General features: G+C 36.2%; 2 protein-coding genes and 1 long non-coding RNA gene across 6 annotated transcripts in view; 2 read left to right on the plus strand and 1 right to left on the minus strand.

Annotated features, from left to right (window-relative positions):
* The window catches only part of mapk14b (mitogen-activated protein kinase 14b), a 50,084-nt gene extending 44,572 nt beyond the window's left edge, over nt 1-5,512 (plus strand). For 3 of the 4 annotated variants that reach the window (XR_012386685.1, XM_017358195.4, NM_001313759.1), the window contains 2 exon segments: nt 1,247-1,420; nt 2,557-5,512. Coding sequence is in view for 2 of the 4 variants with exons in the window: in XM_017358195.4 (XP_017213684.1) it covers nt 1,247-1,420; nt 2,557-2,624 (242 nt within the window). In the remaining 2 variants the exon portion in view is untranslated. 4 annotated transcript variants of the gene reach the window in all.
* LOC141376509 (uncharacterized) overlaps nt 1-25,994 on the minus strand; it is a 48,160-nt gene extending 22,166 nt beyond the window's left edge. The window contains exons 1-2 of the long non-coding RNA XR_012386944.1: nt 24,715-25,994; nt 23,403-24,421 (exon numbers count right to left, since the gene is read on the minus strand). This is a non-coding gene — a long non-coding RNA (uncharacterized lncRNA). The remainder of the gene's footprint in view (nt 1-23,402; nt 24,422-24,714) is intronic.
* Nucleotides 8,304-26,353, plus strand: part of srpk1b (SRSF protein kinase 1b) — a 65,251-nt gene continuing 47,201 nt past the window's right edge. Inside the window, 2 exon segments of the mRNA NM_001080669.2 lie at nt 8,304-8,370; nt 10,892-10,946. Of these exon segments, the coding sequence (NP_001074138.2) occupies nt 8,358-8,370; nt 10,892-10,946 (68 nt within the window). The 5' untranslated portion in view covers nt 8,304-8,357.

The raw sequence follows: 26,353 nt of genomic DNA on the forward strand, positions 1-26,353 counted from the left end.
TTTGGCAGATCAGAACAGAAACATTCAGAAAATAAGTGAGTGGATTTGAATTCAGAGATATTAGCAGAGCGGAGTGAGCGTGGTCGAGAGTTCCATGGTTAAATATAGTTAAATAATTGTTAAATAATAGTTAACTAATTGAATATTCGTTAACGAAGTGAATGCTACTAAATATTTCTATTTAAAAGACTTCTTTTTAACTGCTAATTCTGAAAATCTGATTGCTTCTTCTTAGAGCTGCACGATTAATCGTTAAAAGATCGCGATCTCGATTCGACCCCCTAGACGATCTTAATCCAGCATTTCTACGATTCTGCCAATCATATTTTCAAGTTCAGGAGAGAAGAAAAAGGCGACTGCACGAGTCTGTTTATTGTTTCACACACGTTGCTCAGTGACACAGACACCTCTAAATGATGTTGAATGAGTCGCATAATGTATTTATAAGGTATAGTTCACCTAAAAAATTAAATTTTTGTCTTCATATAATGATGTTTTCGCGGCCGGGAAAATCACACGTGACGTAGGCTGCTGGCCGTGAGCTGTTATCACTAAGAGGGCGCGGCGCGCGGGCGTCTACTTTAGTGAACAGAACCTGCAAATGTTGCGAGTAACAGGTAATACAGTTGTAAATAATATTCAGTTTGTGGCACAGAGTGATCGTTTGGGAGCCGCGCGCGAAGTATGAACAAGCACTTAGCAGTCAAAATGAAACCGAAAGTGTGCACTTTATTTAAATGATCATATCGCATTTTAGAGTTATGATTACAACAAGCGTTTAATGTTTATTTCTTTCATAGCGAACACACAGTTGTGCATGAAAATGAATGTTTACAATGTCAGTATAACTACTCTAGCCTATATATTGTTGAATATATTGTGTTAATGGTAAAGGTCCGATTTTTTTTATGACAGATTGCAAGCATATATCTCAAACATAATAATTCAACATCATAATTATTTTAAGTAGAATAGAATTGTTTATAGAAACCAGTAGACCTACACATAATATTATCGATGTTGCCATATGTTTGTTTTTACCATGCCTTTATTTTACATCTACAGAATCGTGAGAAAATCATGATCTTTATTTTTAGCAAAAAAAAAAATCGCGATTCTCATTTAAGCCAGAATCGTGCAGCTCTACTTCTTCCAAAAGAATTAGCATTAGAGTTTTCCATAAAGCCTGCAGACACCCTGAGTCGTGTATTAAATTGTAATGTTTTTCCTGCGTTGTGTGTTCCAGCGGTGGACCTGCTGGAGAAGATGCTGGTTCTGGACACAGATAAGCGGATCACTGCGTCACAGGCTCTCGCTCATCCGTATTTCGCTCAGTATCACGATCCAGACGACGAACCAGAGGCTGATCCGTACGACCAGAGCTTCGAGAGCCGAGACCTGGAGATCGAGGAGTGGAAAAGTAAGATTTACATACAAAATAGGAATTAAAGGACATGTTTTGTTTTACATGTATGGCTAATATTATGAAGTGTGTTAAATCGATAAATAATATTGTTGAACTCTTTCCCTGCCATTGGGTGGGTGATCATCAGAATGGGGAAATCAGAGAGTAAAATGAGAAAATATGATACGCCGGAACAACAAAGGAAAATATTGTTTATTCTGACCAGTTGACCCTCCCAAAATGCTGTAAATTACTATATTTTCATTTGAAATTTGGAAAGAATTGGTATCTGACCTTAATAGAAAAAAATAAATAACATTACTCAATCAAAAACAGTAAATCCCAAGTAAATCCATGTATATTTTTATTTTTTACCATCATTTTTGCACTTCTTAAAACTTATATTGATTTAAAATGACAAAATCTTTTAATATAATGAATTTTAATGCTCAATATTTATTTAAAAATTAAAATTAGACAAAAATAGATCAACAGCAACTTAACAATTTACAATTCATAGCTTTGTTTGAGTGTAAAACACAAATTTTGGTTAGTTCTGCAAACTTATGATGACTTTTATTCTATATTTAATATTAAGATGAGCATAAAATGACAATTGGTCAAATAGAAAAGTTTCCAGAAATGCTTATTAATATTTATATGACACAATATCAATAGTTTAACCTGAGAACAGTTAAGAAAAGCCACATTTGGCAGAATAACACAGATTTTTCAGTCACAACAAAGGAAAATATTGTTTATTCTGACCAGTTGACCAGTTGTTTTGGAATATGGAAAAATGCTGTTTTCATTATTTTAGTTTATATTTTATTTATACTTGTCTCTTTTTATCTTCTTTATGTGAAGCACTTTGCATTACGACTGTGTATGAAATGTGCTAAATAAATAAACTTGCCTTGCCTAGTCTTTGGTTATACTCTCATCATTCCAGCATAATAATCAAGAAACTCTGCTGCCGTACCATGACTGCAGCGGATGCGTTTCTTTTTTATTTATATTCAAAAGGGAATCGAGTGAAACCAACAACAGAGTAGCGGGAAGAAGCAGTGAAAATAAAACTATTCATGTGTTTACCTGATAAACATGTGCTTTGCTGCTTTGAAATAGTGCTTGTGTTTGTTTGTGCGCAGGTCTGACGTATGAGGAGGTGATGAGCTTCGAACCACCCGTATTTGATGGAGACGAGATGGAGTCCTGAAAGCTGCTGGATCTCCAGAATATTCATCCACGCAGAAGGGGACATTCAAGTGCCTGCCATCATCCAGTGTTCAGAGAAAATGCTCATCACCTTCACACACACTCAAAGATAAGGGATAAATACATCACAGAGGACTCAGAATGTCCAGTTTCCTCCACTAAAATCAACCGAGAACACTTGAGATTAGATTGGGGTTGTCATGATATTGGAAATCGGTATTGATCGATACTGAAATTTTAAAAACATCCATTTCCTGCTAACATTTGAGCACTGTTGTGTTAGCATGCTCAACAGATCAGCTGGTTTGTCTATAAGCTGACATACAAGCGATCCGCTGATGAATCACGGCTTTAAAACGCTCCAGTGTCCCTGTATCTGTGGTTACACTCAGTAAACAGCGGTGAGTTCAGTGATGACCTTCACAGCCAATCACAGTCTTTTCTGTTGAGCATGTGAACACTATGGCAAATCAGCGGTGCTCAACAGCGCTCAAAAATTTCAGAATAGATTGGTTTCGGAATATCGTGACAACCCTAGATTAGAGACAAAAGCACACACGCAATCAGTCGCAATCTAAAAATTTTGAGCTTGGCGTTTCATTAAATATTCCTCCTCTGGGGAAGTAAAAGCTTTACCTCTGAGCTCCGCTTGTAGCCGTCACAAAACCTAAAGGCCAGATAAACTCCTGTGCTGTCCGAATTCTGCGTTTCAGAGATGTAAATACAACAGCTGTACATAAAATGATGAGAATGTGCACCGACGGGTTTGTTCGTGTGTTCGCAGGCATCCTCCGCATTGTAATAAGCAGAATGTAAATGTCGAATGTACATTTGAACACACACACATACACACACACACACACACATACACACACACACACACACGTGTCCTTTTTCTCGGACAAAAAACACATCATTTATGCTGATTATGCCATCGATGCTTGATTTGAAATTGTTCTGGGATGATATTTAGGAGAAATATGTGGGCGATTGAGAGAAGATCTTAATGTTATGGGCACAGAACCGCTTCAGAACATGTCCAGGTCATGATTCGACTAATAAATTAATTAGTTAAATTAAGATAAGAAATCCACAACTATTATATTTCATTTTTATTTCTACAGTAATGATTTCATTACAGAAATGCGAACGTTTTCATTGTGATGTCTTGAATATGGTGATTTTAGGACATTTTTTTACCATAATTTTTGCACTTCTTTAGACATATATTGATTTAAAATGACAAATGCTTTTATCATATTGAATTATAAGACTTATTATTCATTTAAATATTAATATTAAACAAAAATAGATCAGCAGCAATTGAACAATTGATGGTTTTGTTTGAGTGTAAAACACAAGTTTTGGTTAGTTCTGCAAACTTATGATGACTTTTATTCTATATTTAATATTAAAATGAGCATAAAATGACAATTGGTCAAATATAAAAGTTTTCATAAATGTTTATTAATATTTATATGACACAATACCAATAGTTTAACTTGAGAACAGTTAAGAAAAGCCACATTTGGCAGAATAACACAGATTTTTCAGTCACAACAAATGAAAATATTGTTTATTCTGACCAGTTGACCCCCCTAAAATGCTGTAAATTACTATATTTTCATTTGAAATTTGGAAAGAATTGGTATCTGACCTTAATAGAATTAAAAAAATTAACATTACTCAATCAAAAACAGTAAATCCCGAGTAAATCCATGTATGTTTTTATTTTTTACCATCATTTTTGCACTTCCTAAAACTTATATTGATTTAAATTGACAAAATCTTTTAATATAACGAATTTTAATGCTCAATATTTATTTAAAATAAGACAAAAATAGATCAACAGCAACTTAACAATTTACAATTTATAGCTTTGTTTGAGTGTAAAACAACAAGTTTTGATTAGTTCTGCAAACTTATGATGACTTTTATTCAATATTTAATATTAAAATGAGCATAAAATGACAATTGGTCAAATATAAAAGTTTCCAGAAATGCTTATTAATATTTATATGACACAATACCAATAGTTTAACTTGAGAACAGTTAAGAAAAGCCACATTTGGCAGAATAACACTGATTTTTCAGTCACAACAAAGGAAAATATTGCTTGTTCTGACCAATTAACCTAAAAAAATGCTGTAAATTATAATATTTTTATTTGAAATTTGGAAGGAATTGTGATCTGACCTTTATAGAATCAAAAAAATTACTTTACTCAATCAAAAACAGTAAATCCCAACTATATGTTTATTTTTTGATGAGGTTAATTGTGATTTGGACATGTTTTGGCTGTTTTAATCGGTCTGATTATTCCTGAGTTCTTCAAAAGCTGGTCCTAGAGCGTAGTTTCCCGTTCTTTCACTCTCATTTATTTATTATCCATCCATGCTTTAAATGGAGGATTGGGGTTGTAACAGTAAGACAGTTGCATTATGGTTCACGATGAAACAGTTTACCTTCATTTCAATGCCCTGAAAGTTAAGCTGAGCCAAAACTCTGAACAGCCCAGACTAGACGACTCTTCTAGAGCCGGCATCTAACTTATTGTATCATTTTTAAAGTGTTTTCTTTTTTCACTGTATATTATATCTCTTAATTTTATTCAGCAATATTTTCTGTGTTGAGCATGTCTTGTTAAATATGAGGGGCTGGGGGTGTTTTTTGTTTTGTTTTTATGCACAGTGGAAAATCACGTGTCAATCAGAATCCATTAAACCTGGTTTATATATTTGGTTTTGTCGCATGAGATCCGTTTTTTTTTCATGAATAAGAGAGATCATTGTAGAACTGGTTTTACTTCAGTCACTCTTAAGTTATGTGGTCTGTGAACTTTGAACAACCACTGCTATACTGAAATAAAGGCAATTATTTTTCACAACACCCCTGTTTGTCTTCTCATGCATTCATTTTCCTTCAGCTTAGTCCTTTTATTCATTAAGGATCACCACAGCGGAATGAACCATCAACTACTCCTGCATATGTTTTATGCAGCAGGTTCCCTTCCAGCTGCAACCCAGTACTGGGACACACCCATGCACATTCAAATACAATCATATTCATTTTCTTTTCAGCCTAGTCCCTTTATTCATTAGGGGTCGCCACAGCGGAATGAACCGTCAACTATTCCTGCATATGTTTTATGCAGCAGATGCCCTTCCAGCTGCAACCCAGTACTGGGAAACACCCATACACATTCGTATATCATTCATTCACTCATATTCATTCATTTTCTTTTCAGCTTAGCCCCTTTATTAATTTGGGTTGGCACAGCGGAATGAACCGCCAACTTATCCAGCTATTTTTTTTATGCAGCGGATGCCCTTCCAGCCACAACCCTATACTGGGAAACACCCATACACATTCACACACACTCATACGCTACGTTTTATTTAGTTCATCAATTCACCTATGACATGTGTTTGATCTGTTATTGTTCTCATTAAAGTTCTGCAAAACGATTTAAGCTACAACCATTTTATCAATCCATTTATTTGCATTTTGTTAATAGATAAGCACAACAGTGGCATTTTCCCGTTCATTATGTGTCGTGAGTGTATTATTTTCTGAGAAACACTGCCACCGCGCGGCATTCCTCATATAACCAAAGTCCCTTCAAGTTTATTCTAGTCTTTGAGATTACACGCTAACAAGCTGCGAGATGTAAAATGTGACAACCTAATAATTATCAGAGATTATCATCACAAACACTGATATTTACTACAAATAATGGAAATGATCGCTCTCTGACAGGTTTTTCTTTTAATCTCTTATGACACCACAAGCTCAGGAAATTTTAATGAAGCTGGTTGTTTTGGTGCCACTGAGGTGCTGTTGTAGCTTTTAAAGAGATTTTTTTTACAATACAAAATGTCTTTCATCATTTATTTACCCTCCACTTTTTAAATAATTTTTTACTACAATATCAAGAAAACAATAACTATACCCTACTGAAAAAAATGAGTTTAAACAAACAAATTAAATTTATTAATGTTTAACTTAATTTTTTGAGCTGAATTCAAACAAACAAATTGTTTACAACCACTTAAAAATGTAGTAAATTCAAGGAATCATCTTTGAATATTTTTTTTCCCAGTGTACTGAATAAAACAGCTTAAACCAGCCTAGGCTGGCTGGTTTTAGCTAGTCGACCAGTCTGATTTTAGAGCGGTTTTGGCCATTTCCAGCCTGGTTTTAGCTGGTCAGGCTGGAGTATGACCAGCTAAAACTCGACAACCAGCCTAGGCTAGATTCAGTGGCGCCCCCAGACAATTTTCTTAGGGGTGGCCAGAAGAGGCCACACCAAATCTTGGGGTGGCACACAGAAAAATAATGAATTCAGTGTATTATTTTTGTTTCTGGTAAATAAAATAATGTATTCATTCATTTTCATTAATTATTCTTGAAATATTGCAATTTATTCCTTGAAATAATTTAGCAAGTACATGTGCAAACCATATAAAATCAATATTTAGTTTAAAAACAATCATATATATGATTTATGTATATATATATATATATATATATATATATATATATATATATATATATATATATATATATATATATATATATATATAACTTATCAGTTATTTTTCACATACTTTTATTGTACAGCATACATTATATGCCATGTCTAAAATTAATGAAGATTAATAAAACAAGCAAATGAAGAAAGTGAACAAAAGGCACACACACACTTACTGTATACACACACACACACACACACACTCACGATACAGACCCCAATAATATGATTTATCTTTATTCCTTTTTGAGCCACAATATTATTATTATTATTACAGCTTCTTTTATTGATGTACCAAAAGGTAAATATTAAATTGCCATAGCTGTCTACTGAAGGCGTGTGCGTGCTGTCAACGACGATCGGGGAGGGGAAGGAGCCGTGAATCTGCTACATCAGTGGCACCAATCAATTTACAATGGTTTAGTAGCTGCTATTTATTTATTTACTTTATTTTTAATTATTTATTTATATTTATTTATTGAAATATGGTGAATTTACGTAAGTAGTAAGTACATTTAATTTAATAATATCAACAGCAAAATCATATTTGGATGGCCACAGGGGTGGCCAGAGTTCAAATAGCCACCCCTTGGGGGCGCCCCTGGCTGGTTTCAGCGTTTTTTCAGCAGGGTATATCTAAAACAAACAGAAAATTCAGGCTATTCTGTACAAAACATTACATGGTAGTTATGAATGAAATAAACAACAATATAATACAAGTATAGAAAAGAGAGAGATTAAAATAAATATTTATTTATTGTCATTATGTTCTATTTTAAAGCGAAAATAAAGCCAAGATGGAAAATTTGACAAACTCATCACAAACATCGTCTTAATATAAGGTTGTTAAATGTATGTAGATCAATACAACTTGAGTTAAACTACTTTATTTGGCACAAATTGTAACCTGTAGACTATTAAGCATTTTGATGCCGCAGCAGCACAGATATAGATATCGAGACATAATTAACTGATTAACTAAATTATCACTTATTATTTAGATTTGGGAAAAGTTTAACTACATAAATATGTATCTCCGCTAATTATTGTGGCACTGAATTTATAAAGTATTTAAAAATGTACGTGCTTGCGTGCGTGTGTGTGTGTGAGCGTTTTCACTTCAGTTGTTAGTGGAGTTTTGTGCGCATGCGCCGACCGTTACATGTGAGTGACTGTGAGCACTTTAGCCGCCGGTGCAGCATGGAAAGGAAAGGTGAGCATCAAAACAGCAAAACTCCTGTCCTCCACAGGCTTCCGAGCAACAGCACATATAGAAATATGAATGAACATCGCAGCAAGCCTCGATCATATCAGTAATGTGCTGGACATGTCCGCTTTAAGATATGCCATGTGTGGCGATAGAGACAAAAGCCCATGTGTGTGTTTAGCTGCTGCTAATGCAACAGCACTGCAGCTTTACATCAACATCTGCTTATATTGCACTCTACAGCTGGAACATGGACGTTTCATGTGTGTGTTATGAATGTTTTTAGCATGTTTGTGTTTGTAACCGCTGCTTGTTGTGAAAATATTCGTTTGTTTTCGCGCGAGCTTTTTGCTAGCTAAACTTATATTTTAGTTCGCCGTTAGAAATGGTGATGTTTGGTATTAAATATGATTAACTGAAGTATAATTATGCCTGTGATGATAAAAACGTTTTGTGTGTGTGTGGACTAACTGCTAGCAGCTAAAACCGCCCCAAACCTACAAATTATCGAATATTTTGCTCACCATGGTTACCATCATGTTTACTGTAGTAAAACTGTATTATTAATTATTCGGATATATGGAAATTAATGTTAACGTTTGTTGTGTATTATATGTTTTTGTTTATGACTCCTTGTAGTTAAATGGTTTGTTTTGCTAGCTTTTGTGACGTTTCTGGTTTTGAGATGACATGTAAACAACAGATCTCCATAAAACAGCTGTGGAGAAAATTTCTAAAATATTCTTTCATTTTTTTTCGGCTTAGTCCCTTTATTAATCAGGGGTCGCCATAGCGGAATGAACCGCCAACTTATCCAGCATATGTTTTACGCCGCGGATGCTCTCCCAGCTGCAACCCATTTCTGGGAAACATCCATACACACCCATTCACACTCATACACTACAGACAATTTCATTCATTCATTCGTTTTCTTGTCGGCTTAGTCCCTTATTAATCCAGGGTCGCCACAGCGGAACGAACCGCCAACTTATCCAGCAAGTTTTATGTACGCAACCCATCTCTGGGAAACATACATTCACACACACACACTACAGACAATTTAGCCTACCCAATTCACCTGTACCGCATGTCTTTGGACTGTGGGAGAAACCGGAGCACCCGGAGAAAACCCACGCGAACGCAGGGAGAACATGCAAACTCCACACAGAAACACCAACTGACCCAGCTGAGGCTCGAACCAGTGACCTTCTTGCTGTGAGGCGACAGCACTACCTACTGCGCCACCACGTCGCCTTCTAAAATATTATCGTTGATTATGGGAGAGCAGGGCACAAAGTAACACTTTGGTTTTCGCCAAATAATGAACAAAGTTAGACAAACCATTTGTTTTTTACTAACAACACACAAGTCTCCTACAAATGAGCACTGGAAGTATGATCACTGATTTCACACAATTTTAATTCAGTTTACTTTAAATAGTAGCTATATTTTCTCAGTAATTGGCTCATTTCTTTTTTTTAATTCTACAAAGCACAGCATGTTTATTCATTTATTTGTTTATTGGATAAACACATTTAAATCTTTTTTAATTATTATCCATTTATCCATTGTTATGCAATGCATTTATTTGCATTAATAACAATTTTTAATTTTTTTTTATTTAAAAAGTTCTCAACATTAAACTCAAAATTCAAAAAATTATTTAGTTAGTTTAGTTAGTGTCCAACAGTGTTTGGCTTAATTGTAACAACCATTGTCAGCCACAGTCATTTCTTGTTAATACATACCAGAGGTGGGACTGGGAGTAAGTCACACATGTGCAAGTCTCAAGTCATAACCTTCAAGTCTCAAGCAAGTCAAGTCAATTTTTGTCAGACTCAAGTCAAGCCACTGTCTATTTCAAGTCACGTCAAGTCAAGTCGAAGCTTGGTCTAGCAAGTCACTTTCAAGTCAATCTAATTATATATATATATATATATATATATATATATATATATATATATATATAAACACACACATATATATCGACTTAATCTAATGAATCATTTAAAGTGGGTCTTAATGAACCGAATGATCCAGTCCAGCAAATTCAAAAATTCAACTGATTCTCTCGGACCGATCTGAGAACCGATGAGCTGTTAATACTGCGCATACATGACTTAGAACTTTTGGTTTTGTTTTGTTTTTAAATGCATAAAATAAAACAAACGGTTGTGTATTTAACAAAAACAAGTTTATTTTTCAAGGAAGTCTCATGTCCTAAATTTTGTGACTTAAGTCTGACTCGAGTCAAGTCATGTGACTTGATTACCCCATCTCTGATACATACTGTTATAATATGCTTTCTAAAGTCATAAAAATGCATTATAACAAGGTAAAAATTAATACAAATAAATTTAACACAAAAAAATCCCCATCAATGCCAAAAATCGAAAATAACTTTGAAAATTTTATTTCCGCAGCTTTAGTAAATAGAAATGTACATTTATTGTCTACATATTTATATACATTTTACATTGTTTATGAAAAGTGTGCTAACAAAGCACATTTATCTGTTCTTTGACAGTACTTGCACTTCAGGCCAGGAAGAAAAGGACCAAAACCAAGAAACCTGGCAAAAAGTGAGTACATTTGAGTTTGAATCGAGTATACGATCATCAGCGTAAAGTTATGAAAGAAGAATGTCTGATCATCAAGACTGATGAGTAGATGGAGAGAGAGTTACAAAGTGAAAATATTTCTCTGTCATACTAGGATACTTTATGGAGAAATCATAGTTGACCTACAAATAAATAAAAAACAGCATTTTAATGGCACACCAAATGAATTTTAAAAGACTCCTTACATTTATTAAGATGTCTGTAAATTTGGAATTGATCTATTCGATATTTCACTCCAGGGACAGCTTAATTGGTCAGTGTATCTTTAAGTCATTGGATTTTCATTTGAGAAACGGATATTGAAAAAAACAAAAAATGAGTCGTTTTTCATTTTCAAATTCAAAAATAAATATTGGAAAAAAAATCTAAATTCAAAAATGATTTGATTTAAATTTTTTTATTTCAAATAACAAAGAATAAAATCACCAGAAAACACAACCGAATAAAGGCTTGTTTTTTAAATATTCTGAAACCAGATAGGCCGACTCATTAACTGTGACGCAATGCTTATGCTCAAAGTTATAATGCATTGATTGATATTGACCATAAACACATTGAATCACAGTAAAAAGAAGCAATTTTAAAAATCAAGTCAATTTTCTAACATAGCCTACTGATTTTTAAGAACGCCATATATATATATATATATATATATATATATATATATATATATATATATATATATATATATATATATATTATAGATTATAGATTATATTAGGCAATAGAATAGGCTGTATTTGCGGTAAAGACGTACACGACGGCATTCTTAAAGCTCATTATCAACCGCAGCAAAGTTTTTGTAATGTTGTTCGATTGTCCGCTTTGGAAGACATTGATGATAGTGTTTTTTAAACAGGCTGAACGTCTTTCAGATTAAATGAATTATATGTTTATTTTGATTTTGACTTGCAGTATAACGTGGAGAGATGACTTGTTGAAATGTAAGCAATGATTCCAAACGAATGTCCAATGTTACTGTCATTCCTGAAGTGGAATTAATTTTAACAATAACCTTTATTTTCAGAAAACTGTTGAGTAAAGCAACGCAAATAATGCATATATCGTCAAATATGATTTTCCATTTAAATGCTGCTATGTAAAAATTATTATAAAATAATATTAATGATTTTATATATATATATATATATATATATATATATATATATATATATATATATATATATATATATATACATAAGCAATTCCGTGCAAATGTTAACTTTGCCATTTACTTTCTATGTGGATTTATCTTTTGAGTTTTTACTGCAAATGTCGCATCCATAACGCTGGAATTGCTCAAATAATTATATATTTATACATTAAATATTATACATAAATATTACAGTTGAAGTCAGAATTATTAGCCCCCTTTGAATTTTTTTTTTTTTTTTATATTTCCCGAATGATGTTTAACAGATTCAGGACATTTTCACGGTATATCTGATAATATTTTTTCTTCTGTAGAAATTCTTATTTGTTTTATTTTGGCTAGAATAAAAGCAGTTTTAATTTTTTTACAAACTATTTTAAGGTCAATATTATTAGCCCCTTTAAGCTTTTTTTTTCCGATAGTCTACAGAACAAACCATTATTTTACAATAACTTGCGTAATTACCCTAACCTGCCTAGTTAACCTAATTACCCTAGTTAAGCCTTTAAATGTCACTTTAAGCTGAATACTAATGTCTTAAACAATATCTAGTCTAATATTATAAATTAAATCAGTTATTAGAAATGAGTTATTCAAATTATTATGTTTAGAAATGTGTTAAACGAATCTTCTCTCCGCTACACAGAAATTGGGGGGGAAATAAACGGGGGTAATAATTCTGACTTCAACTGTATGTAAATACGTTCAAACTACTTGTATAAAATGAGCTGAATCAACACAAGTTTTTCAAACTTGTCTACTTTTTCTCTCTCCTCTCTCTCTCCTCTCACGAGGTGTGCTGTTTGCTCCAGGACAGTCTTTTTTTGGTCAGTAGCACAAGCCCATGAGACTTTGCTTCTGGCGGAGCTTCATAGTTCTCATCTAAAATTGATATGTTTCTGGCTTTCAAGTTACTGTCGGTTGTTTGTCCTCATCTTATGGGACCAATGTGTCTTCTTTAATCAAATACAGCCCAGGGAGTAAATAAAGATGATGTAAAATAAAAACATCACCATACAGAATGTTGGTAAACCTGCTTACTGGCTTTATCTTATAGTAGTTTTGCGAAGTGATGCACATTGCAGACATGCACTACCTGACAAAAGTCTTGTCGTGACAGGATAAAGGATATACAGAAGATACAGAAGGAAGAAAAAATAGCCAATGATCACTGATTTCTTCCTCTCTGTTAACAAAATGAGACTGAATATGTAGCAGGTAATCAGTATTGCTTAGCGTTCAGTACTTGATGTGCTTTCCCACAGCCGTGCATGCTTTGATTATAAAATGAAAAAGTGCAACTCTCAAAGCTGAAATCGGCACAGAGCATAATGGAGCAGATCGCTTGAGTTCTTGCAGAGAACAATAAAGCCTACACTACCTAACAAAAGTCTTGTTGTCTATCCAAGTTTTAGGAACAACAAATAATAACTTGACTTCTAGTTGATCATTTGGTATCAGAAGTGGCTTATATGAAAGGCAAAGGCCTCTAGATTATGATTTTTAGCAAAACAAAATATGATCATGTCTTAATTTTTTTATCATTTTATTAGGACAGTAATGTCTGACTTTGCTTAGACAAAAGTCTTGTCACTGAACAGAAATAATGTCCAGTATAGAATATAAAGTCCTGCTGCAGTGGAGACAGAATGAATATTGTGTCTGACTCCATTATGAGCTTGGAGGACTGCATCCATACATCTCTGAGTCAAATCACTGATTAATGCAGCAATGTTCAACGCTAAGGATTTTTTCAACTGGTCCGATTGGGCCAATGATTCAGATTTTACTTGCCCTGGCAAAATTTTCACTGGCCCCACTCCAAAAAATAAAAAAAAAAAAAAAAAAAGAGAGAGAGAAGTTAAGAGCTATTTTTAGCCACACATTTTAATTAATAGTGTCTGTGAATCTAGAATTTAAATATTTAAAACATGTAAAAATGTATAATGAGCAAAATTCTAAGTGTTGTGCAAGCAAAAAGAGTAGTATGGAAAATGTGCAGGTATTTTATTGCAGTTCGAAATTATTTAACAAAAGGCTGCTGACTTGCCAAACTGACGGCAAATTGTGCAAAACATCACTCCGAGTTGTTCCCATGTCAATGTCTGCTTCCAAGAAGTTGGAAACAGAAATTTTGTTTTACCCTCATTGTTTGATGTTGCCGCCACGTCGCTGTACAGGTTGTTACCAGGTTACGGGAAAAAAAGTGAAATGCTCAATACATCAAATCAGATAAGAGAAACCAAAAAGCAATATCGTGTTTACGACATCACAGAGAAGGTAGCATTTATAAATTTAAAAGCACAAAATTAAAGTAGTATGTTTAGTGACAAGGCAGCACTGTCCCAATCAGGCCAGTAATGATCCTCTCTACTGTCCTAAGAGTCTCTCACGCTGACCCTGGGCCATCGGGCAGTCCTTAGGCCCCATTCACACGGGGCGTCAGCATCAACGCTTCCCATTCACTTTGAATGGGTGACGTTAGGCCTTGTCGAACTGCGCCGCTCCAGAGGCGTTGCTCGCTGCAGAAGTTAGGACTAGCTCAACTTTTCAAGTGCCAACGGAAGCGTCAGCCAATCAGATCGCTGTATGCAAATACACCAGCTAGAGAGTGGCCTATTGCTGGCTGAATTTTATTGGCTGAAGCTGCTAAGATGATCACGGTAGCCCCAACTTCAGACACGCCTTCAGTCAATCGTTGACGCTGAAGCCCCGTGTGAATGGGGCGTTATTGTTGAGCTCTGAAAGAGTCATCTGGAATGGCAAAGAAAGCGTTCCTGCAGGACTCTCAGAGTTCATCAAGATCCTTTGTGTTCATCTTCAATGCCTCCTCCTTCATCTTACCCCAGACATGCTCAATAACGTTCATGTCTGGTGACTGGGCTGGGCAATCCTGGAGCACCTTGACCTTCTTTGCTTTCAGAAACTGATGTGGAGGCTGAAGTATGAGCAGGAGCGCTATCCTGCTGGAGAATTGTCCCTCTCCTGTGGTTTGTAATGTAATGGGCAGCACAAATGTCTTGATACCTCAGGCTGTTGATGTTGATCATCCACTCTGCAGATCTCCCCATACTGAATGTAACCCCAAGCCATGACTTCTCCTTTACCAAACTTGACTGATTTCTGTGAGAATCTCTGGTTCCAGTAGGTCTTCGGCAGTATTTGTGATGATTGGGATGCAGTTCAGCAGAGGATTCATCAGAAAAATTCTGCCACTTTTCCAAGTGATCAACCAGAAGTCAAGCTATTATTTGTTGCTCTTACAACTGGGATCGACAACAAGACTCAGGGAGTCAGGGAGTGTGTATGTGTTTGTATAAATGCACATTCCTCTTTTAAATGCTGGACGACTGCACGCTTTCCCTGAAGATAGTTAAGTACGGGTTACATAACAGTGCTTTGTGACAGCCATCAACCCTGATGCGTCTGATTCCCTATTTCCCCTCACACACACACTCATTCGTCAGGTAAAGCACGCGCATACAGGAACATGCCCTCTAGGGTCTGCTGCTTGTGTCCTTGAAATACAACATGTCAGACTGTCAAACCTAGAGTCCGGCTCTTCTGCAGAACAGAGGCAGAGTGTGTGTGTGTGTGTGTGTGTGTGTGCTGTGATCGACGTGCCCTGTCCTCCTGCGGTGCACTTACGCCACACCGTGCTTTTGACGCCAGTGAGTTTTTACACTCACTTCTCGCCCTCCTCCTCTGCTCCTGTTTCTCGCGCCCTCCCTCCATCCATCTCTCCCTCCCGCGCTGCCTTGTTTTCCAGCTCACTAGTGTTCAGTAGTGTTGAGGCGGACAGCAGGCTGAGAGATAGATAGGAAGAAAGTCTGCGGTTTAACAGTGGCTCGCACCGCACCATCCTGCCCCGCGCTGTCCTCTTCAGCCATGTGGCTCCTGGACTGGATCGTTTCACTTAATACTGCTGTGGTGAAGCTCGCCAGCGGGCTGAGGTGCAAGTGAGTGCTGCTGAATGTGTGTGTGTGTGTGTGTGTGTGGGACTACTGACTTATTGATGCTGGATTCATATTTAATCAGATGCGCTTGGGTTAGGTGCAGGTTGAATCAGTCTTTCGAGACCGTTGTTTTAATGCACTAATAAAGTGCAGGACTAGTACAGATGCTTTAGATCAACGTGTGATAATTGCATGCAACTCCAATGTGTGATATGCATGCAACTCCTCATGCATCCTGCAAAAGTGTTTCTTATATCTGCACCCTGTGCTTTCAACTGGACTGAAGCCATTTACTAGAACTTCATCCGCTTTGACACTATCTCCATTGTAACCGCGCTTTAGAAATAAGTTGCGTATCCAGGTGTGTGCAACCCCCTGTCTGTCACTGTGCGCAAGTTTCTGGTGCAGTGCTGGATAACTTGGAGGGCTGGTCTTTGCTGCGCTGGGATTTTTTTTCAGGTGGTAGTGAGGAGGATGCTCATTATGTAAGCCGTATCCTCTACAAGTGCAGCAATGTGGGGTCTGGGGGGCTGCGGATGTGGCTCTCAGCGAGTGAAACTGCTTGATACCAAATCAGGTCACACTTTTGGGGATGTAAGCGACTCGCGGATGCTGCAATGACCTGTTTAGCAGCAGGGCGGATCCTGTTTTTTAGATTTTTGACCAAACTCTGGCATCTTCAAATACAGAGTTTCAAGTACTCTCAAAAATGATGTTTGTTTGGACTATTTACTTAAAATGCGCTGAAACAACACAATTGTTGAGATTTTAAAGGGGATAACTTAATTGTGTTGTGTTTAATCCACTTAAATTTGTGCAAACATTAAGGTAGGGGTGGACGATTCTGGCAAAAATGTGGATCATGGTTGTTTTTGCTTAAAATCAAGATCACAATTTTCTTATAACTCTGTAAATGTAAAATAAAGGTTAATATGATCAGCCTATTATTATTGTTGATTCTCAATCATATGGAAAAACAACAATAATAGACCTATGTATAGATCTACTATCTACATTTTTTATAGTCATTATGGTAGACTTGAACAGACTTTCAATATGGTGTTTGTTAATTCACAGTAAAATGATGACATCAGAACACAACTATTCCTAATTATAAAGTTGATTTATTATGTTTAAGACATGTGCTTGTCATCTGTCATTAACAACATTAGACCATTTGTTTTCACTGGTAAAATTCTAATTTTGTCATTATCAGACTCTTTCTTGCATTATATTCAATATTATATATCAGCTAGGGTTGTTATACTGACACAGTAAGCATTTATTTTCATGCACAACACTTTGTGTTCACTATGAAAGAAAAAACATCAAATGCTTGTCATAGTCATAACTTTAAAATGCGATATGATAATTTTAATGGTGCGCACAGGTTTCACTTTCACTTCCGAATGCGGAAACCAATTACTAGTGTCAATTAAAAAAAATGAACAGATTCAAATTAAATAAATAGTGCTTTTCTGGTTTTCTGGAGAGCCTAACAGTATTTAAGTGCGAAACTTAAATAATCGAATGTAATACAGTCCTCAGGATAATTGAGTACACACCATTTTGGTGCATTTCAACAAAACAGATTTATTAAACACATATATTAATATAAATATATAATTAATATTAATTATTATAAACTAAGAATAATGCAATTCAATTCAAGCTAAATATTGCAACAACAAAAATAAATAAATAATTAATAAAAAAAATAAATAAATAAATTTAACCTACAAATTGTAAGTTATTTTGTTAGCTCCAGCTCCCTATTAAAAATATGAATTTAAAATCTAAATCTTAAAATCATATATATGCTGAGCACTGTAAATCTCGGTATACACTAGTAAACTTTTGAAGTGGACCAAAACTTCATCAAATTGTCCCAAAACTATTCAACAAGATCCTTTCTTGTCTAAAGATTATTTTTAGATTCAACCTCAAGTGTTGACTACTATAGTCTTCATTATAGAAATGATTATATACAGTTAACTCGTACATAATAAGAAAATATTTCACTCTTTTAGGGTTAAACTGTGTTCTGAACTATGTTTTCTGGTTAATTACACTACAAACTCAACTTTACAGATCCTGCAATGTGACTATTGGATATTCTCACACTGCGGTATCGATGTTGAAATGATATATTGTGCAGCCCTAGTACTCTACTCAGCCTGAGTACTCGATGAGGCTTCGCTCATAAGGTCAGCAAATGAACCATTAATATAATAATGTAAGACTTCAGGCGTGTCATTTTAAACTGTTAAAGGGACAGTTCACACAAAACGAAATTATTGACTCCTTTACTTGCTTGACTCAAAGCTGTTTGACTTTCTTTTGTGAACACATAAGAAGATATTTTGAATAATGTTGGTAACTGACATCCATAGTATTTGTTTTCACTTTTCTGGAAGTCAGTGCTGAACATTTTTCAAAGTATCTTTATTTGTGGAAACAGAAAAAGGAAACAACTTGGATATGATAAAGATTTGGAAGCATTTGATAGTAAATAAACATTTTAAATCCAGGTTAAACTATCACTGTAAGATTTTGGACTGATTAACACATTTTTATTTAATTTAAGTAAAAAAAATACTCTATTTAGGCTTAAATTGCAAAAAGTCCACCTAAATCTACAGCCCCTATAACTATAATTATTAAGCGCTTATCATTTTGTCAATTTTACCAGAATTCATAAAAGGACGTGAATGAAAATAAGTTAAAAATAGCTAAAGGAAATGGCATTTATTATAAACAACACATGAATTTCACGCGAATTAACCAAAACCTCAGTATTTCATTTTAAAGCACAGTGAAAGTTTCTTAACATCTGTGATCTGACATTTGTTCGCTAGGCTATTGTTTATTGTGTGTGTGAGTGCAGTGATGTATGTGGGCTGGGGACGCCACAGCTGGAAAAAATCCTATAGAGGAAACACTGTTCGAGGAAAATAGATTTCACTGCTTTTGCATTCTCTCACTAATGTTTTAGGCATTGTGTGCCATGTCCAGTATGATCATTATGAAATTGCGATTAAATGCATGCTCTCTTTTTTGTTTGAAGTTTTTTTTTTTTGAAAGAGCGTCTTGAAATTTAGCAATGCTTCTACAATTAGGCTTGGCATGATACTGTATCTATATTTTGTGGTATGATATATAGCAACGAAATTTATTGCAATAAACAATATTATTGTCATTTTAAGACCATTTTGGCACTATAATAGCACCATAATGCAAGAACACACTTCCAAAGAACACATATCTTAAAATCATTTCATTAAATTATAGTCATTTTAACAAATAAATAGTCAGGTATCGGAATTAGAATGTGAAAACAAATATTCTGAACAAATTTATAATAATAATGATGATAAATTTTAAAATTAACCCAACCCCCAATAAAAATTAACAGATCTATTTTCAGTCATCAGGCACCCACATGAAAATATACTATAGTAATTTAGAGTAAATACTATACTGTTTTTTATTTTTAACCATACTGACACTCACACCTCCAGTAGAGATAGAGAGGCTTCACAAATAGCTAAAATGTGGTTAGAATTGGTTTATGTATTGGCGATATATATTGCATCACCAAAAATGATTGAGGACTTGTCAACGTGCTGTGCGATAAGTTGATATATTGACTATTGTGACAGGGCTATTTACAATGCTGTTTAGTTTGCTCATTCTCCAGTATGCACTTTAAAGGTAATTCAGCAATGTAATGTTTGTTTGACTGTTAGTTTGATCCGCATGCTACAGTTTCTAGTTATCAATGCTAAAATGATAATCTCTATTATTGTACAAAACTTACAAACATTTTGGGCTGGGTCGCAAAACTAACATGCATTATTATGAGAGATTTAGTTCATTTCTCATTTAGTTAATCTATTTAGCATCTTATGATTATATTAAGCAGAACTCAAATAAAATGAGTTATGAATTTAATTATTTTTTTTGTGTTCTCTAATGCTAGAAGCGATACCAAACCATTCGAGTAGATATAGTCTTTTCGGATTTAATTTAACTGAACTCTTAGCGATTTGATAACTGAACTTAAAATGTTTAAGTTACTCATACTCTAAAAGTTTGACAACACATTATTAATACAAATAATAAATGTGTATATGACTCAATATATACAGCGGAGAAATAAGTGTCGAACACGTCACCGTTTGTCTCAGACAACATATTTCTAAAAGTGTTGTTGAGTTGAATTTTTCCCAGATGTTGTTAACAACCAAAGAAACCCATATATGCAAAGAAAACAAATCTAATCTAATTTACAAATGAAGTTATGCGCAATAAAATGAAATGACGCAGGGAAAAGGTATTGAACTACATGAAGATAGGGAGGTGTAGTTCGGCAGTGAAAGCCCAGACAGCAGCTGAAATCTCTCAGTAGTTCTTCAGCAAGCCTCTGCCCTTCCTCAGTGTAAATGAAGATCAGCTGCTTCAGTCCAACATCTACATTAGCAGGAGGATGAAGATGAACCCAGAGTGGACATTTCAGCAAGACAATGATCCAAAACACAGCCAAGAGACTCTCAAATGCTTTCAGAGAAAGAAAATCAAGCTGTGGAATGGCCAAGCCAATTACCTGACCTGAATCCAATAGAGAATACAGAATAAAGCTCAGATTTATAGATGAGACCCACAGAACCATCAAGATTTTGACACTGAAGTCTGTGAGTAACCTGAGCAATGCATGTGACTTTATTCTCCATATGAGAGGCGTCTTTAATCTGCCCTCACTAAAGTTTACAGTACTCAAGCCATGTTGTTTAACTCAAATGGTTTGCAGCAATCGGTATAGCAGTATCTTTCTATGCTCTAGAACAGGGGTTTTTAGGACACATGCCCCCCCCAAGTTTGGCCTATTTCACTTGTCCCGCACTCAACTAGCCAAAATTATAATGCATGTGCAAACATCATTCACATATTACTTGATGTGTTTAAAGTGTGTAGCATTAATTACATTAAAACCTAAATATATCTTATTCAGTGTGATGGCTGAGCCTGTTTCTGTGAGGACAACGTGGTAGGATTCCTGACACTTGCTTTTGATGCACGTACATACAGAAAACGCTGCTTCGCAAAGCCAAGTTCGCAGAGCCCTGATGGTGTGGTTGAGTCGACCATTGAGTACGTATACATGGGAAACAATACTTTAATACGATTTTAATATGATTAAAACAATCCTCTGATTAAGAGTCTACCATGTAAACCGGCCAAATATTCTATACCCACCTATATCATGTTATACCCGCAGTTTGAAAACCCCTGCTCTGGAATGGACGTGCACAGGCAGTATCCACAGAAAGCAGCCGTTTTCAGTTTGGGTGGTTCTCTCTTAGACACTGTGAGCGATCATCTCTCCGTGGTGTCTATGTTTCAGCTGATTAGGACGTGGTATTAGAGTTATGAAATGCATGCGCTACTGTAAAACACGAGCACACTCCCTGAATCAGCAGAGGCTGATGTGCTATCCTCATGCCCTGTGATAACCCCCCTCTCTCTGGTTGGTACAGATTGCATAACACAGCAGGTTTAATCTAGCATGGCCAATGATGCTCAGTTAACTACAGCTTCCAGACCACAGGCTAATTCCATCGGCCCTAGCATGACACCCTCTCATTGTCCAATAATGCTTGACTGGGGATTGAAAAAACTGCTTTATTAATTGTTTGGTGAACTGCAGAGTGGAAAGGTGGGGGTACAGACAGAGTGCAGTTTTACATTGTGGTGCGAAGTGATTTCTGCATTATAATAGATGTCTCAAAAATAAAGGAAATAGGCCTGGTTCACATTAAACACATGAACGTTTGCTTCATTCACTCGAAATTACTATCGTGATGCTCTTTATTCATTCACACAAATGCTTTATTATAATGCATGAATGACTTGAAGAATATCTTGCACATCTAGATTTGGATATAACTATGTTTGCTGCTTTGTAACTGTTGATTAAGTCCCAAAAATGCCAGAAAGCCAAACGTTGATGTGTTTGTGTTAGGGCTGTGCAATTAATCGAAAATCTGATTTCGATTATGGCTTCTAACGATTATGAAAAACCATTAATCGAGATAAACGATTATTCCATTATTTACCGCCCCCTGTCCAGTTGTCCTCACTTGTTGCTCTTAAAAGCGCGAAAGACCGCATGCTTATGTGTGTGCGGCGCGCAGACAGTCAGAAGCATGCAGTCTGCACTTGGTCTCATTCGCACACTGTGACGAGCAGAGAGCACACACATCTAAAGTCATTAACGTGAGCGATTTAATGTTCAAATAGGTGTCAAAACAAGGTGTTTAGTGATTATTCATATTAACCCTCATTTTGTAATAAACAAACAAGTTGAGAATCAAAAGACACGTGAAAGCGAAACCATTAAAGTGACAGAGCACACTGCCGCCTGTTTTATCATGATAAATAAAACAATGAGAGAATCCCTCTTCGCTCTTGACTGAAGACTTTTGTAGCTGAAGTGTTTTTCTTATGGTGAAGATGCTAAAAGCACAGTTTGTTTCATATTTTTATTCTATTGTATTTATTTCTCTTTCCTTTGCAGGGAGGAAAATAATATATGCAGTTGAAGTCAGAATTATTAGCCTTGCTGAATATTAGCAACCTTTTCCCCCAATTTCTGTTTAATGGAAAAAAGATTTCTGAACATAATAGTTTTAATCATTCGTTTCTAATAACCAAATAATTTTATCTTTGCTATGATGACAGCTCACAATATTTTAGTAGATATTTTTTTAAATACAAACATTCAAATTCAAAGTGTGATTCAAAAGCTTAATTAGGGTAATTAGGCAAGTCATTATATAACAGTAGTTTCTTCTGCAGACAATCAAAAATATATATTGCCTAAAGAGGCTAATAATATTGACCTTAAAAGAGGTTTCAAAATATTTAAATTTGCTTTTATTCGAGCCAAAACAAAACAAATCAGCCTTTCCCCAGAAGAAAAACATTAGAGGAAATACTGTTGAAATTCCTTGCTCTGTTAAACATCATTTGGGAAATATTTATTTTAAAAAAATTCTCAGGAGTGCTAATAATATGACAACTAATAATCGTTTGGAATAATCGTGATTACAATTATGACCAAAATAATCGTGATTATGATTTTTCCCAAAATCGAGCAGCCCTAGTTTGTGTTCACGGCACCATCCACACAAAACTATGAGTTTTGCCGTCAAGGAACTGGATTTGGATGACAGTCAATTCCAGCTCTGCCTGACTGTGACGGATGCCTGGTTTATTAACCTGCTCCTACTGCCCTCTGACGGAGACTCTGAGCCCTGTCCACATGAATGCGGGTATTCTTAAAACGGCACCTTTTTTTGTAGGCGGTTTACTGTTTGTCCACACGAAAACAGAATATTGGGTTACTAAAAATCAAATCTTTTTGAAAACTCTGGCCTGGGTCAAGATTTTTTGAAACTTGAAGTAAAAGGATTTGCTCTTGTGATTGGTGGGGACCTATGAATCTTTTATATATCGTGGCATATTTATACTTGTACATTTAGCTGTTTATTCTGCAGTAAATTCATTCATTCATTTTCATTGGGCTTAGTCCCTGATTTATCAGGGGTCGCCACAGCGGAATGAACCGCCTACTATTCCAGCATATGTTGTTTTACGCAGCGGATGCTTCTTGCTGCAACTTAGTACTGGGAAACACCCATACACTATCACATTTGCACATGCACTTATAGGGCTAATTTAGTTCATTCAATTCACCTACAGCGCATGTGTTTCTGGACTGAAGAGGAAACCGGAGAACCCAGAGGAAACCCATGCCAACACTGGGGGAACATGCAAACTTCACACAGAAATGCCAACAGGCCCAGTCTGCACTTGAAAAAGTGACCTTCTTGTTGTGAGGCCACAGTGCTAACCACTGAGCCACCATGCTGCCTCCCCTTGCAGTACTGCAGTAGATTTCATACTGTATTATTCACAGACTATATCAGCCTGCAGTAATGTTGGACTGCGGGAAAAAAACACTAACACTACCATTGTTATTATGGACTGCGAACTTGAGTTTAAGTGACTAAAGCAGGTTGCACACTAGAAGCGTCGCGCCGTGCATCGCCATTCATTTCAGAATTCTAAACATTGGTTTATATCATTGTACACACACCTGCGGCACAAGTCTGCGGCTGTCCGCGGTGCCCAGCTACGACTCAGGACACTGTTTATATTTCTGCCGCACCACATAACGCCATCTGATTAGTTTCATGTTCAATATCATGCGGATGTGCGCGCCTAGTGTGCGATACTTTTATGTGCATGCCGTGTTGCGACGCCTAGCAACACATCCGGTGTGTGACCTGCTTTACACTTTTCTTTGAAAATAGGCTCCTTGTGTCCACTCACCTCACACACCTGATTCTGGCACAGGTAAATTCCTCTGGAGTTTTGCCACTGCTCACACCTGAGTGTAGCTACAGCCTCTCACATGTGAGCAGGGAAAGGCACAGCCAATCTCAATATTCATATGTGTTTGAGGGTAGTAGGACTCGAGTAGAGAACGTGATTTAGCCCTTTCAACATGTCTGGGTTGGTGTTGACAGTGAAAGGCGTCACACACCGGATTCACCGCTCAGCGCCATGCCACAGCGAGCACATGACAGTTTAAAGTATTGTACACCAGAAGCACACATTCGCATGCTATTTAAAATGAAACTTAACAGATGGCGCTGTCTGGCACGGCAGACATATGAACAGTGTCCTGAGTGAGTTGTGGCTGGGTGCCGCGGACAGCCGCCGACTTGCGGCGCCGGTGTGTGTACCCTGATAGAAACCTATGTTTAGAATTCTGAAATGCATGGCGGTGTTTGGCGTGACGCTGTGCCTCACCGAGCGGCGCTTCTGGTGTGAGACCTTTATTGGTGGGGACATTTTAATAGTTGGTGGATATTGGTGGGGACACGACCGCTCCGGCTAGTTCTACCCTAGTGTGGTCATGTAGACACTGCAATCAGAGTTTTTGCCTCATGGCAGTTTGCACGCTGTTTTCTCCTTTCTGATTGGCCAACACTGCTGGGTTCCCACGTTTGCATTAACCTGTATGCATATTACTTGTGCAAATACATAATTCCCATTTTGGTGTGATGAACCCTGCATAAAAGTGTTATTATCCCCACCTGATGGTTCGGCCTGCATCTTTTTAGCGTTTTCATGTGAACGGAGATTTAAAATAAAAAATTAAAGCAGGAAAAACATTTTGCATTTATGAAGTGTGCTTCACACGGGTGAGTGGGCTTGACAAACCACCCGTAGAAACACTAACAGTTCCTTTGTATAACGAGCATTTGTTATGTGTATTGCCTCTTTTTGTTGAATCACTGAATGCCTCCACAATTGTACGTCGCTTTAGGCAGAGAAGTCTGTTAAATGACGATGTAAATGTGAAAAGATATATGGGGGTTATCTATAGAATCATTTCATTTCAACTGAGTTGTCACCCTCTGAAATGCAACCGAGGGAAGATTCGCACCTCCATGCGCTATTATCTAACTGCTAAGATCAGGCTGTTTTTTTAATGTGAGGGATTTGTCAGAACCAGATGTGCTGACAGAGCTCTGGGACTCCGGTAGAACAAACTGTCCAGACATCACCAGTCTATTTAACATCCTAGTAAACAAACCAACATGCTCTACCTGCAGTCCTTGACCAACTAAAAACCTTTTAAAGTAAGATTTTTTACTCTGATTAGAATAAAGTTCCCCTGAAAGCAAAGCACAGTTCAAAAATAAGTTTTGAATGACAAATACATAATGTTATGTTTTGGCTATTAATCTAGGGATTATTATTGTTAAAATTAGTAAATGGGGAACAAAAAGGTTGAACAGGTTTTCTTACAATCACTCCATATCTAAAAAAAAAAAAACATTGTGCATTTATGAAGTGTGCCTCACACAGGTGAGTGGGCTTGACAAACCACCAGCAGTTGCTCTCCTTACTCTAGCACTTTATGCTCTAAGGCGGTGTTTCTCAACCACACTTCTGGAGGACCACCAGCTCTGTACATTTTCCATATTTCCTTAAGCAAACACACCTGATTCAGATCATCAGCTCATTATCGGAGACTGAAAGACCTGTGATGGGTGTGACAGACAAAGGAGACATCCAAAGCATGCAGTGTTGGAGGTCCTCCAAAAATGTGGTTTAGAAACACTGCTCTAAGGAATTCCTGTTAAATACCACCACTATCCAGTCTAAAATATGTGTGATCT

Source organism: Danio rerio, chromosome 11 (assembly GCF_049306965.1).
Source record: "Danio rerio strain Tuebingen ecotype United States chromosome 11, GRCz12tu, whole genome shotgun sequence".
Lineage (NCBI taxonomy): Eukaryota > Metazoa > Chordata > Actinopteri > Cypriniformes > Danionidae > Danio > Danio rerio.